This window comes from Ochotona princeps, chromosome 10, assembly GCF_030435755.1.
Source record: "Ochotona princeps isolate mOchPri1 chromosome 10, mOchPri1.hap1, whole genome shotgun sequence".
Taxonomy (NCBI): domain Eukaryota; kingdom Metazoa; phylum Chordata; class Mammalia; order Lagomorpha; family Ochotonidae; genus Ochotona; species Ochotona princeps.
The window spans coordinates 27,708,320-27,722,960 of NC_080841.1; the positions used below are offsets into that span (position 1 = coordinate 27,708,320).

Below are 14,641 nucleotides of genomic sequence, written 5' to 3' on the forward strand. Positions count from 1 at the left end.
TTTCTACAGGAAGACTAAAAGTTCTACATGAAAAGCAATTAGCAGTATATGGCTCACAGTGAATAAAAGTTACATGATCAGTATATCAAAAACCAATGGTGATCACACCAAAATTATAAAAAGGATGGTGATGGCTGACTGGTATGTTTTGAAGGGACAGAGGGGTTTTATTGTTGTTGTTTTTTAATTTGAGAGAGAAAGAAACCAGCAGAATGAGAGGGAAGAGAGAAAACTCATCTACCAGGCAATCCACAATGCCTGGAAGAAAGCTGAGAAACAGGGACCTCCCCACCTTCCCAGCACTGCTGCTTGACAGGATCCATGTTAGCAGTCAGCTGCAGCCACGAGTCAGAGCTAGAAATAAACCCTCGTCCCTGACAGGAGACTCTGGCACCATCAGCAGGATTTCAGCCACCAGGCCTAAACACCTGCCTTGACTTTTGCTCAGGTCTGGGTTTCTGCTTTTATCATCTACTTGACAGAACAACAGACAAAAGAGGTCTTTCACTTATGGCACACTGCCCAAATGTCCACAACTGGGCCGGGCCAAAGGCAGGAACTGGAACACTATCAGAGTCTCCCCCGTGGGCGACAGAGGCTCAAGCGCTGGAGCCAGCACGTAATCCCTCCCACTATGCACCAATCGGGAGCTCAACCGTAAGCAGAGAAGCTAGGACTTGAGCTGGCTCTCCGATTTGGAACGCAGGCTTCCCAACTGCCTTACCTACTGTGACGTAACACCTACCCCAAACTGTGTTTTATAAAAGAAACCTACAAAAATAAGTCCCTAAAAGTATATGCCTAAATATCCTTAATTCTAAAACAACATTTCTCAGTGAAAAACACAGCTGGGCTGGGCACCGTGGCGCAGCACAAAGCCACTGCTTCAGAAGCCTGCATCCCAGTCCAAGCCCTGGATACTATTCTCTGGATCCAGCTTCCTGTTAACACACCCGAGAGGGCACAGACAACGGCTCAAGGCCTCAGGATACCAAGACAAGGCTCCTGGCTCCTGGGTTCAGCCTGGAGCAGCCCTAGCTCTTGTGAGCACTTGGGGAGATGAATCAGTACACAGAAGATCTCAGTCCCTCCCTGCTGTTCTACCTTTTCAGCTAGACAACAATAGCATTTTTTCAAAAATTGTACATTTCTAACATATATTTCCATGTAGTTATTAATTTTGCATGTTTATCTCCTTTTTTTAAAAAAAAAAAAAAGGGTTTATTTTTATTGGAAAGTCAGATATACAGAGAGGAGGAGAGACAGAGGAAGATCTTCCATCAGTTGATTCATTGCCCATGTGGTCGCAGCAGCCAGAGCTGTGCTGAACAGAAGTCAGCAGCCAGGAGCCTCCTCCGGGTCTCCCACGTGGGTGCAGGGTCCCAAGGCTCTGAGCCATCCTCAACTGCTTCCCCAGGCCACAAGCAGGGAGCTGGATGGGAAGTGGAGCTGCCGGGATTAGAACTGGCACCCATATGGGATCCTGGTGCGCAAGACGAGGACCTTAGCTGCTTAACTCTCGCGCTGGGCCCATGTCCTTTTTTTTTCTTAATGTGTATGTATCTGTGAGGTAGAACACGGAGATTTCTCATCTTTTCGTTCACTCCTCCAATGACTGCAATAGCCAAGGCTGGGTAGGAGCCAAAACTGGGAGGCAAGAACTCGATTCAGGCACACCGCGAGGGTGCCAGCAACTCCAGGAGTCTTCACTGCTTCCAGGGTCTGCATCAGCAGCAAGTGGAGGCAGGATCCAGAGTGAAGCAGCCAGTTCCGGCACTCTACCGAGGGAAGCCAAGTGTCTTAACCGCTGTACCAAACGCCCACCACTAAAATCCTGCTTTTTATAAAAAAAAAATTTAATGTTACATTACATACACATCTACCATTAAAATTTCCTCATAAGTGTTTTTCCCGGTCCCGGCGGCGTGGCCTAGCAGCTAAAGTCCTCGCCCTGAACACCCCAGGATCCCATATGGGCGCCGGTTCTAATCCCGGCAGCTCCACTTCCCATCCAGCTCCCTGCTTGTGGCCTGGGAAAGCAGTCGAGGACGGCCCAGTGCATTGGGACCCTGCACCCGCGTGGGAGACCTGGAAGAGGTTCCTGGTTCCCGGCTTCGGATCGGCACAGCACCGGCCCGTTGCGGCTCACTTGGGTAACGAATCATCGGACGGAAGATCTTCCTCTCTGTCTCTCCTTCTCTCTGTAGATCTGACTTTGTAATAAAAATAAATCTTTAAAAAAAAAAAAAAAAATAAGTGGGCTCGGCAGCGTGGCCTAGTGGCTAAGGTCCTCGCCTTGATCCCATATGGCCGCTGGTTCTAATCCCGGCAGCTCCACTTCCTCTCTATCTCTCCTCCTCTCAGTATATCTGACTTTGTAATAAAAATAAAATAAATCTTAACAAAAAAAATAAAATAAAATAAGTGTTTTTCCCATATATAAGATTCTATGCTGTGGACTTACCAAATGTATTTCCTACTTTTGTTGATTCTAACAATATCTTACTCTCCAGTACAATAACTATTAGTTATTGCAACAAGGTGGAGGAATCCACTATGGGGGGAAGGCATGGGGAGGGGTTGGGGGAATCCCAGAGCCTATGAAACTGTCACAAAACGAAATGTAATCAATAAAAACCCACTAACTATGACAGTGACACTTCGAAGCCTTGTTTATAAACCTGTACGTGTGCAGCTCCTTTTAAATGCATCAGGATGGGAATATTTGATGGCAAATATAGACCTCTGGGCTCCCATTCTTTCAGAATGATGAAGAAAATCACACTTCCTTCTAAGAACAGTCTATCTAATCAGCGTGTAATGCAGGCACACAACATTCAGTACGAGTATTTTTAAAATGAGGTCTGATACACCACAAAGCTGTAAAAACACTTACTCAGAAACACGAAGAATATTCTCTTTCCCTTCTTCAACAGAAATACTGACATCACCTTTCAAGTGTTCCACTGCCAGCAAAGCTCCTATAAATGACAGGATGAAAAGAATTATTTCTCTTTAAAAGCAATTTAGTATTTACTACCTGAATCATAAAGCAATGAGGATGAATCAACAAAACTGTAATAAGTTCTGTAAGGAGTAAACTTTTCCCCTAGGACCCTGCAGATATAAAATCTGTTCTGTTTTAGAGAAGTAATAAATTAAAACCCATTCATTAGAATAGTTCAAATGTTTTTGAATTTGTTCAATTTCAGTAGAGTTTAGTTTTTAACACTAAAGTTAATCTCTTCCTCTCCTCAAGTTTATAAACTGGAATAGTGATTTGCATGAACATGCATAGTATTTAGGTGATACGACAGTTACTATGATCGGTGTTTCACAGATTTCATTTTCTCATTTTGGTTTCTGACTTGAAAGGCAGAGGGACAGAGACCTGCCATCTGCTGATTCACTTCCAGAACGCCTATTAGCAGCTGTGGCAGGGCAAGACCGAAGTCAGCAGCCAGTAACCCCGTTCGAGTCTCTCATGTGGGAAGCAGGAACCTAAATACCTGGTTACAACTCAATAAAAACAACCTTAAGTAAAATTAGAGCTTTAACAACAACGCTGAAACAATACAGACTAGAAACTATGGAGTATGTTTTGCTATGAATTTTTTAATAAGAAAAAGAGAAAGCTCCTCTCACACACACACCAAAAAAGGCCAACTAATGGATGTAGAAGGAACAGCAGAATTAGAAGGCTAGCAGCTGGCAATTTTCCTAACATTCCATTAAGCAGAAAACATGAACAGATGCTCAAACCAGTGGGTAAAGATACAAGAAAGAACAGAAGTTTTACATGGTCCTGAAGTATCTCTTCATTAAAATGCCTAGGAACCAACAGGAAACTCTACAGGAAGAAAGCTGGCAAACTCCTGGAATCAAGATTAGAATCATTGGTACTGGGCCCGGCGCCGTGGCCTAGTGGCTAAGGTCCTCGCCTTGAACGCTCCGGGATCCCATATGGGCGCCGGTTCTAATCCCGGCAGCTCCACTTCCCATCCAGCTCCCTGCTTGTGGCCTGGGAAAGCAGTGGAGGATGGCCCAAGGCTTTGGGATCCTGCACCCAAACGGGAGACCTGAAAGAGGTTCCTAGTTCCCGGTTTCGGATCGGCACAGTACCGGCTGTTGCGGCTCACTTGGGGAGTGAATCATCGGACGGAAGATCTTCCTCTCTGTCTTTCCTCCTCTCTGTATATCCAGCTTTCCAATGAAAATAAATAAATCTTTAAAAAAAAAAAAAGAATCATCGGTACTGAGAAAGTTAAAGTCATGTACTGACTGACAGGCTACAAAGAATAAGGAATCACTTGTGAAAAGTAAGAAATCACTGAATTATCCCTGCCAAAGACACATAGCCTGAGTTTAGCCACGAGGAGTCATCGAGACATTCTTCAGCACGTGGCTTGTGGCTGGCAGAGAGCAGGAGGGCTCAAAGCTTCAGCCACAGGAAGATGAATGAACTATTCCAGAACTACAGCAAAGCATGCTTCTGAATTCTGGCTTTTGCATTTGGCGTGTACTGTTGCAACAACAGACATTCGTTAAGAGCAGGGATGCGGACTAACTGAAGGAGTCGTCATGAGCGTGGATTTTCTGATTCTGATGGCTGTGTGCGGTCATGTGAGCTCGCTGTCTGAGACACACACTGGAGCACCCTGGAGTGAGGAAGCATGTCGCCTGCACCGTGCTCCCGGACCGTACAGCCAGGAAAAGACCTCAGTTATAATCTTGTTCTGATTTTTAAGCTCAAAATTATTAAAAAAAAAAAAAAGTGAATATGAAATGGGGAAATTCCAGCAACGCACTTCATTTTTCTAAATATATAATCAAATTGTATTAAACATAAAATGTATCTGAATTAAACTAAGAAAAAGTAAATCAAAAAACGAAAGAAGAAGAAAAGCAACCAGAAAAGTAGCATATGTTTATATGCTGTATGTGATCTGTGGTTCCAAATCACAAGACATTTCTTTAAGACTCTTCCAGAAGGCTGGCAGAACGAGGCTGAGCGCTGTAGTTCACTAAGGAAACGGATCTATCACTTTCTGTGACATTAGAAAAACTCTACCTATGAAGGAGTGGGGTGGCATGTGTCAAGAACTTTACCTACAGTCTCCTTTCCTCTGATAACCAAGCCTCAAGGAAAGCATTTGATCCCCTGTCCTGCCCAGGGCAGCTGGAGAAGGGGCTACATGAGGGAGCTGCCAAGGTTCCACAACCAATTCCTGGCACCCAGGACAGAACCCTGGTTTCCAGGAACCAAACGCCTAAGGGAGGGCACCTTGCAGGTGCCTCTCCAGCTCCAAAATCAAAGCTATCGCCTTCAGGGTTCATTGATTTGTTATGTGTTCTGCACACAATTACTGGACCCAAATGCTAAAGCATCATGTTAAATATTTAAAACAGCCAATAAACTGTGTCTGGGCTCCAGCACACAGAACACCATCCGTTGAGAAGATAAAGAGTATCATTTCATCAGCCCTGCACTTTTTTGTACCTACAAAGTTGGGGCTTCTAGAACATTACTGCATTCTACATTTAACAAACATGAGATCGGTAAACCACTTAAACACTTCTGTGTAAATTTGCACAAATCATGAAAAAAAAAAAGGAATTCTAAGCCACCACCGCACTACAACCTCAGCCACGATGAAAAAGCAACTTCAAAGAGAAGCTATGCCCAATCGGGGAGGAGACCGGCCTGACATTTACTACTTCCTGGGTGTGTAGTAACACAACTCCATCTGCAGTGTGCCGCAATTACCACGCCGCCTCTATAATTAAGAACACAACCTCAGCTGAATCCCGGAGTGCGACCCTCCGCTCTGCGCCGATCCCTCTGCGGCCGGTAAAATAAATGTTAAGACTGAAGTCAAGTGGACGGATGCTCTTTTCCGAGAGGACAGGAGACAGTCTAACAAAGCGGTGATCTTTCGGTTTTAGCACGTTATTTTGACGAGTAACTCGAGTCTCCGCAGTCAACCATCTTTCAAACAGGAGAGGGCTCGCACGGAGTTTCGGGTCCTCCCCGCGCCGGCGGAAAGCGCCTGCAGAGGCGGCACAGAAGAGGCTCCCGGGCGCGAGGCCCACCCCGCAAGCCGGCCGAGAGAGGGGACAGGCCCGACCATCCCACACCACCGCGGCCACTGCGCCCGGCCGGGGAGCGGCCACCTTCTCTGCTCCGCGCCCCGCCGGCTGATGCAATCAACACAGACGGGCGGCCACGGCCCCTTACCCAAGGGAGGGTCCCCGGAATTCACGGTTAGACAGAGTGCTGCCATCTCCGTCGGTGAGCTGGTCTCCCTGGTCAGTCCGCCCGTCCGTCCGAATCCACCCCAACCTGGCAGAAAGCGAGGATGCAACGTGTGCTTGCGCCCCAGGCCGCCGAGGCTGCGCCCCGCCCCACCGCGCCGGCCTCGCGCACGCTGTGCACGTCAGCACGGCGCGCCGGCTGCGCTCGCCTGGGGCGGCTAGGGTCGCCAGGATCTACGTGGCGGTCCTAGCCGCCCTAAGAAACTGCGCTCAGGGGAGGCGGCTTCGAGACACTCACAGACCCGAGTCAGGAGGTTTTCAGGTGCGCAGAGTTCTTACACGCCCCAAAATCACAGGGATGGGCTCCGCAGACTCACTTCCTCCAGTTAGTTATTCTGTGCACACCAAACAATCGCTCTCTTCCGCACCCTCTGCCAGCTCTTAAGATTCATGCTTGTTAAATTCCTTCTCTTACACTTGTTTAAGATTCCTCACAGTGCGGAGCACATGCTGGAATTAATTCTTGCTCTGTCAGAATCCTGTCACTCACGTGGGAGACCCAAATGTTGCTTCTTTCTTGGGCGTGGCGCATCCCTGGCTATTATGAATATGTTTGGAGTCAGCCAGCAAAGGGAAAAAATCTTTGCTGTCCTCCTGCTGTCACTCCTTTAAATAAAGTCTCTGAAAACCATGAAGCCTTTTCTCGCCCTCGTGGTGTCTTGCCCCACTCCTTGATCAAGAGGTTCCTGCCCTCTCCGACCTACAAGTCATGCTGTTTCCGGAATTGGTTAGTATGAAAACTGGGAATAAAATCATTGGCAGCTCCGAGACAAGACATGAGAGGCGGCACATGTGCTTGTGGGAGACCCAGATAATTTCAGTCTCCTGGCTTTGGCCTGGCCCACTCCCGACGATTGTGGCCAACTGGGGAGTGAGCCCAAATGGAAGATCTCTAACCATGCCTTTCAAATAAACTTTTTAAAGATAAAAGATTCTACCCTTTTCAACTAAGAAAAAAGTGCATGATCAAGAGGACATAATAACTCATGAATGATGTGTAAAGGTAAGAAACCCAAAATCATGCTGAGAGTAGTACTGATGCCCTAATAGGTGAGTCTTAGTAAATGGTGAAATAAAAGTTACAGGAGACTTCTGTTGTCCACTTTGCCCCTGTATTCATTCCCTAGAGACCGGCTCAAAATCAAAAGAGAACTGCTCACCCTAAAGTTTCACATGACCAAGCTGAAACTGACTTGTGATCTTAACACGCAGGAAACCAAGAAGGCTTAGTAAAGCTTGACGACAGCCAACTTCCCAACGGGGCCAATACCAGTTGGTAAGATTGTAAAGTTCCTTTTACTTGAATCCTTACACAAATAAGGAAACTGAAATAACCTGTTGTGAACAATCAAGTATTTGCTTTTTTCTCTGTTCCCATCACAAGGAAAGTAACTTTGACATGAACCATCTGCTTTTATTTGACCTTTTTCTCTATTTTTCTAACCTCTCAGCTCACCCCATTAGAACACTTACTTAAAAATAAATAAATTAGGGCCCAGCGCAATCGCATAATGGCTAAGGTCCTCGCATTGAATGCGGCTCCCATATGGGCGCCGGTTCTAATCCCGGCAGTTCCACTTCCCATCCGGCTCCCTGCATGTGGCCTGGGTTTTATATATATATATAAATATAAATATAAATATAAATATAAATATAAATATAAATATAAATATAAACTTACTTTGAATAAAGCAGAATGTCAGCAAGGGACAAACAAGAGAGAGATAGTTCATGTATTGGTTCACTCACAGAATGCCCACAATAGCTAGGACTGGATCAGTCCAAAGCCAAATGCTTTGCACTGCTTTTGGACCAACTTCTTCTTGGTCTCCCACATGGTGGCAAGGACCCAACTACTTAGGCCATCATCTACTGCTAGACCGGAAGCAGGTAAGCTGACTCAAACAGGTACTTCTCTATGGGATACTGGTGTCCAAAGAAGCAGCTTAAACTTCGCCGAACAATGCCAGTCCCATTATGCATACTTTAGTCTATGAAATGAACTGCTGCTTGATTCAGGAATATAAATTTTTTTAAAGATTTATTTATTTTTATTGCAAAGTCAGATATACAGAGAGGAGCAGAGACAGAGAGGAAGATCTTCCGTCCGATGATTCACTCCCCAAGTGACCGCAACAGCCGGTGCTGCGCCGATCTGAAGCTGGGAACCAGGAACCTCTTCCGGGTCTCCCACATGGGTGCAGAGTCCCAAAGCCTTGGGCCATCCTCGACTGCTTTCCCAGGCCACAAGCAGGGAGCTGAATGGGAAGTGGAGCTGCTGGGATTAGAACTGGCGTCCATTTGGGATCCTGCGTGTGTTGAAGGCGAGGACTTTAGCCACTAGGCCACACCACAGGGCCCTAATTCAGGAATATAAAATTTAAAGAAGAGAAAGAATACTGTTCGTTGGTGGCTTTTTTGGGATATTCATTACCCAATCAAGGAAAATTAATTATAAGGTTAATGAATTATTTTTTTTTTTTTAAAGATTTCTCTCTTTTTATTGGAAAGACGTATTTACAAAGAAAAGGACAGAGAAAAATCGCCCCTCCTCCAGTTCATTCCCCAAATGGCCACAATGGTCAGAGCTGAACTGATCTGAAATCAGGAGCCTCCTCCAGGTCCCATGGGTGCAGGGTCCCAAGGTTTTGGGTTATTCTCCACTGCTTTCCCTGAACACAAGCAGGGAGTTAGATCAGTGGAGCAGCCAGGACACAAACGTCACCCATGTGGGATGCTGGTACTTGCAGAGTATTAGCTAGTTCAGGTATTGTGCCAACCCCCAGTTTGTTTGTTTGTTTTTAATCAAGAATGACTATTGGATTTTCAACTTCCCTGAACTCAGTATATCAGCATACTGTAAAAAGTTGTGGAAAATAGAATTAACTGAAAAGTTTATTTTGGGGCAAAAACATTTTGTATCTTTATACAATGAATTAAAAAGAAAACGGAAAATACGAGAGACTATACATGGATTTTTGCACCAAATTTAACTGTTAATTCAGGTTTTATTTTTATTTTTGTTTATTTGAAAGGCACAGTGACCGAGAGGAAGAGGAGAAAGGGAGAGGAAGAGGAGAAAGAGAGAGAAAGAGGAGATCCTTCCCATCTATTGACCCATGCCCTAAATGCCTAGTACAGCCAGGTCTGGCCAAGGTCAAGCCACAAGCTAGGAATTCCCTTATGTGTGGCAGAGGTCACATACTTGGTCCATCCATCAGCTGTTACCTTCCCAGGAGCATTCATAGGAAGCTGGATCTGAAGTGGAGCAGCCAAAAACTAAACTGGCACTCCAATAAGAAATACAAGCATCTCAAGCTGCAACTTTATCTGCTGCATTAAAATGTCTGATAGTTAAATTCTTCCATGTCCCTGTTGTGATGTATCTGAATAGGAGATAGGGATGGATGATAAAGTCTCTGCCCTCAAAGTGCCTACAGTCTTGCAGATAAAACAGAAAGATAACTGGAGATTGTTGCTATATAAGTATAGCAACCAAGATATGTTCATCTAAAATAACCATTTTAAAAATGGGAGTAGAAATAAAGCAGAAGAGGTTGGTGCCATGGCATAGCAAACTAAGCTTCTATAAGGACACCGATCCGTGTCCCAGCTACTCTGCTGCTGGTCTAGCTCCCTGTTTATGGATTGGCCCAATTCTGATTGTTGCAGCCATTAGAGGAGTGAATCAGTGGATGGGAGATCTCTGTCATTCCATCTCTCTTTATAACTTCTCTCTACATATACTTTGTTTCTTTTTTAAATAAAAATAAGTGAATCTTAAATAAAAATATTGCAGAAGATGGGAAGTGATGATGTATGGTCAGCAGAGGGCAGTAAAGGAAAATGCCTGTGATGAGATGTCCCATTTAGAGGATGGATGGGGGTCAGAGGAAGAACATGTGCTAAGCCCTGGAGTCATGAAGCTGTGAGTAGCCGGAAAGCTGACTAGTTCATTACTGGCAAACCATAAAATATCTTAGAAATGGTAGATTAAAAGCCTCACAAGTTAGAAAGAGCCTAAATTATGGATAAAATGTTCTGTGTATAATGTTGACCTAGATTTTATCCTGTAATACAAAGTGGAGTTTTAAGCAGGAGTGAGAGACATGGTCAGAGTTCCATTTTACAAGAATCACTTTGACAAAAGAATAGTAGAAGGTTTAGGATAGGCAGGACTCATGATAGGGAGACCAGATAAGATTATATTACAACAACATATATGAGAGAAGATAAAATCCCTAGGCCTAAAGTAGGGCAGTGAAATCAGAATTGAGGTAAGAGACCAAGTTCTAGACATATTTAAGAGAAGTGTGTTTAGGTTTATTACTACAATTCAAGCTAGATGACTGGGTGGACAATTATTTCCACAAATATCTAACAATGCAAGAGAGGAAAGAAAACAGGTTTGGCCAAGTTATTTGGTCCAAGACTCACTCCCTGAGATGTTTGTAAGTCGTATCGGTGAAAATATCCTGTAGAAATAGTATTATAAAACTAGGATTGAGTTGCAACATATTGCTGAAGAGGCGAGTGGCTGCTAAAGTTTACAATAAACCAGGAAAGGATGTAGAGCTGTGCTACACAATCTAGCAGGTACTAGCCACATGTGGCCATTTAATTTTTCCTACTAGCTTCATTGAGATACATTCACATACAATTCATCCTACTAGACATTCGGAGTTGTACAGTCACCACAGTCAATTCCAGGACATTTTTATCAGGTCCCAAAGTAGCTCTATACCTGTTAGCAACCATTCTCCCATCCTTGTCGACCTTTAAAATATTTTCAGTAAATTTTAATTTTTTAAAATAAAGCTCCAATTGCTTTACTTTAGGGACGATGTCATCCCTTCTGTTTGTTTTCTCAGAGCATGATTGCTAATCCAACCAGAAAACTCAGCTCTTAGCATAGCTGCTCTCTTTTCTTTCAGTTTTCAGACATCCAAGTTTTATTTAAAGAAGATCGTCTTAGTATTCCCCCCACAGTCTGATTGCTTTCTAGCTCATCTTTCATCGATTCCCTTCAGACTACTTACTACACTCTGCAAGAATTACATTTACTGATTATCTGTCTTGCTTCGTGAGATCATGAGCTCAACAAAGAATAGACTTAACACGGTGTATGCTCACTGCTCAATGTTTAGTACCTATGTTGTTTAGTGCCTAGCATACTACGGCAGGTGTTAAGTACACATAGCTGTTGAGTGAATGGAAGCCAAGATGAGAGACTATGGTGTTGGGGCAACTTTAGAGGGTTGATCATGGCTGCAGCACAGGTGATCAGAGGAGATGCTGGAGAAGGCAGTAGCTGGGTTATCACATGCTGTTGCAGAGATCTTTTATCCTATGGCAAAAGGAAGTAATAAGGGATTTTGATTAAAAATACGCTATTACGAGATTGTCACACTACAGACAGTGTGATAGATGAGTTGAAGAAGTTACAGGACAGGCAAACAGATTAGTCAGGAAGACACTATGATCTCCAAAATAATAGAGGTTATAACTTAATATAGAATTAATAGGAATGGAAGGAGGATGCATCCTCAACAGATATCTCACTTGGACAACTCGGGTTTTCACATGCCAGCTAATAGAAAACACCTTTAAAATTGACCTCATCTGGGCCTGATGCAGTAGCCTAGCAGTTAAAGTCCTCACCTTGCATGTGCGGGGATCCCATATGAGCACCGGTTCTAATCCTGGTGGCCCACTTCCCATCCAGCTCCCTGCTCGTGGTCTGGGAAAGCAGTCAAGGACGGCTTGAAGTCTTGGGACCCTGCACCTGCTTGGGAGACCCAAAAGAAGCTCCTGGCTCCTAGTTTTGATCGGCTCAGCTCTGGCTGTTGTGGCCACTTGGAGAGTGAATCGGGTAATGGAAGGTCTTCTTCTCAGTCTCTCCTCCTCTCTGTATATCTGACTTTCAAATAAAAATAAATAAATCTAAAAAAAAAGCTGATCTCATCTTACAGTGCTTTTTTTTTCCTCTAACATTTTGACTTGTTTACAAAGCAGACAAAAGCACTGAGTTCCCACCCACTGGTTCACTGCACAGATGCCTGTAACAAGCCAGGAGCAGAACCACAGTCTGGGTCTACCTGGCTGGAGGCAGGGAACCAAGCACTAGAGCTGTCACAGCTGCTCCCTAGGGTGTGCATTAGCAGAAAGCTAGCAAAGGGGCTGGGACCGGAACCTAGGCAAGCCCATAAGGGAAGCGGTGTCTCAAGGGACGTCTTCGCTGCCAGGCCAACTGCCTGTCACTGTTCATACACAAAGAACTCTGTTTCTACAAGGAAGTAAAGAAATTAAAGCAGTAATTTTTTTTCCAAGATTGATTTATTTGAAACAGTAACACAGAGAGGGAGAAAAACAGAGACAGTGATTTCCCATTCGCTAGTTCATTCCCTAGATGGCTGAAATGGTTAGCATTGGACCACATTGGAGCTTGATCTGGGTCTCCTACATGGTGGCAGGGGCTCAAACTCTTGGGTTATCTTCCATGGCTCTTCCTAAGTCATTAGCAGGAGGGTGAATCAGCAGTGAAGTGGCTGGGGCACAGACTGGCCCCGTGTGGGATGCTATCATCACAGCCAGTGGTTCTACCAGCTAGCGCCACAATGCTGGTCCCAAGGCAGCAATTTTTAAACATGGCCAACTATCAGGATCATTTTGTGGGTTTGCAAAATGACTTGAGGAGTAGGCAAGCACAAAAGGTTGTTTTGAAATAATACTAGTGATTCAGAGATCCGCAAGGCATCAAAGTAGGTTTGAGGGAATATAAATGTAGAGTTTAAGAGCTCTATGGGAAAGATTTTCGATTGATGGGCAATATGCCCACACAAAACCATGTAGATGAGGCAGAGTGTGATGACAAAATAGAAAGTCCAAAACAGAATCTCAGTGAACAGTGACAATCAAATCAAGACAGCATTAAAGGAGACCAAAGGTTGGCCAGAAGGGGCTAGTAGAAAATCAGGATCATGAGGACAGTTCCAAGAAGGCATGGTTAAAGTTATGGAGACCACAGAGACCTCTTCCTGCTGTATTACGATGCTCTGCAAAGTAATTCTTAATAACTTTATTTGGTAGATCTTATAATAAAACGATTATCAAAGGCAGCAAGGTAGCTTTCTTAAAATACACAGAATGAAAATGGCTGAGCTGAACCCTGTGATTCTGTGTTTCAAAAAGTATTTTTCCAGGCAAGTTTCATGTGCAATAACGTTTGGGAACTATTAACTTAAATCACTTGCTTAATCCAAAAATGGATATTTAAAAAATGGATGGAAGAGATATTTGGCCTAGCAATCAAGATGTTCCCATCACTCACTGACTTCGGCTTCATGCTAACGCAGTCCCTGATAAGCAGCACTGGCAGCGAGTGATCAGGCCCGTGCAACCCTAGCAGACCTGTTAGCAAGAAGCTCCAGGTCCCAGCTTCTTTCCTTGGTCTGTGGCCATCAGGGTGTGAACCAGATGGTGGATCTGCTCTCTGTCTCTCTGGCTTTCAAATAACAATAATTATAGTAGTAGTAGTAATAGTAATAATAGACAATGAAGAAAAACTTGAAAATATAGGCATATTGTCAAAATCAATTTTGATAACATAATAAACTCCCATTAGAAAGAATAGAGGTGATTACCACTTTCCACAGTTAAGCTTTATAACAATGTCATACCATAAACTAGCTTCCAAAGTACAGATTTTCTAATTTAGCATTTTTTTAAATTGATTTGAAAGGCAGAGTGACAGAAAGGAATGGAAAAACAGAGAATTTCTATCCACTGGTTCATTCCCCAAATGGCTGCTGCAGCTGGGTTGGGCCAGGCCAAGGTGAGGAGCAAGGACCTTCATCTGGGTCTCCAACGTGCACAGGGACCTAAGTATTAGGCCATACTTGCAGCTTTCTCAAACAGCTTAGCAGGGAGCAGGATGGGAAGCAGAGTGGATAGGACTGCAACCAGCAATCTAGTATGGAATGCTGTCACTGCACATGGCAGCTTAGTTCAGTGTGCTATCACATTGCCCATGAGAATTTATAATTTTTAAATACATGAAAAAAACAGTAAGATGCAGTGAATAACACAAAGAGCTAAGATTAAATAATTTATTTTAAGGAAACTTTCATCATAAAACTTTCATCAACATACATAATAATATTTATATTTATGCGTGAAGTAGGAGCATACAAGAGTAAAATTCTAGGCAACTAACTTGTCTATGTTCTAGAAAAATCTGCTTTAAGAGACAGGAATGTTCAATCAACAACTGACCCTTACGGTTAGGCATAACTAAACCTTTTTTTCATTTCTTCGAATAAAAAGA

At 43.9% G+C, this 14,641-nt stretch overlaps 1 protein-coding gene across 1 annotated transcript in view; it reads right to left on the minus strand.

Moving 5' to 3' along the window:
• Nucleotides 1–6,416, minus strand: part of EPRS1 (glutamyl-prolyl-tRNA synthetase 1) — a 66,160-nt gene extending 59,744 nt beyond the window's left edge. The window contains exons 1-2 of the mRNA XM_058669192.1: nt 6,239–6,416; nt 2,897–2,981 (exon numbers count right to left, since the gene is read on the minus strand). Of these exons, the coding sequence (XP_058525175.1) occupies nt 2,897–2,981; nt 6,239–6,284 (131 nt within the window). The 5' untranslated portion in view covers nt 6,285–6,416. The remainder of the gene's footprint in view (nt 1–2,896; nt 2,982–6,238) is intronic.
• Between the last annotated feature and the right edge of the window lie 8,225 nt (nt 6,417–14,641).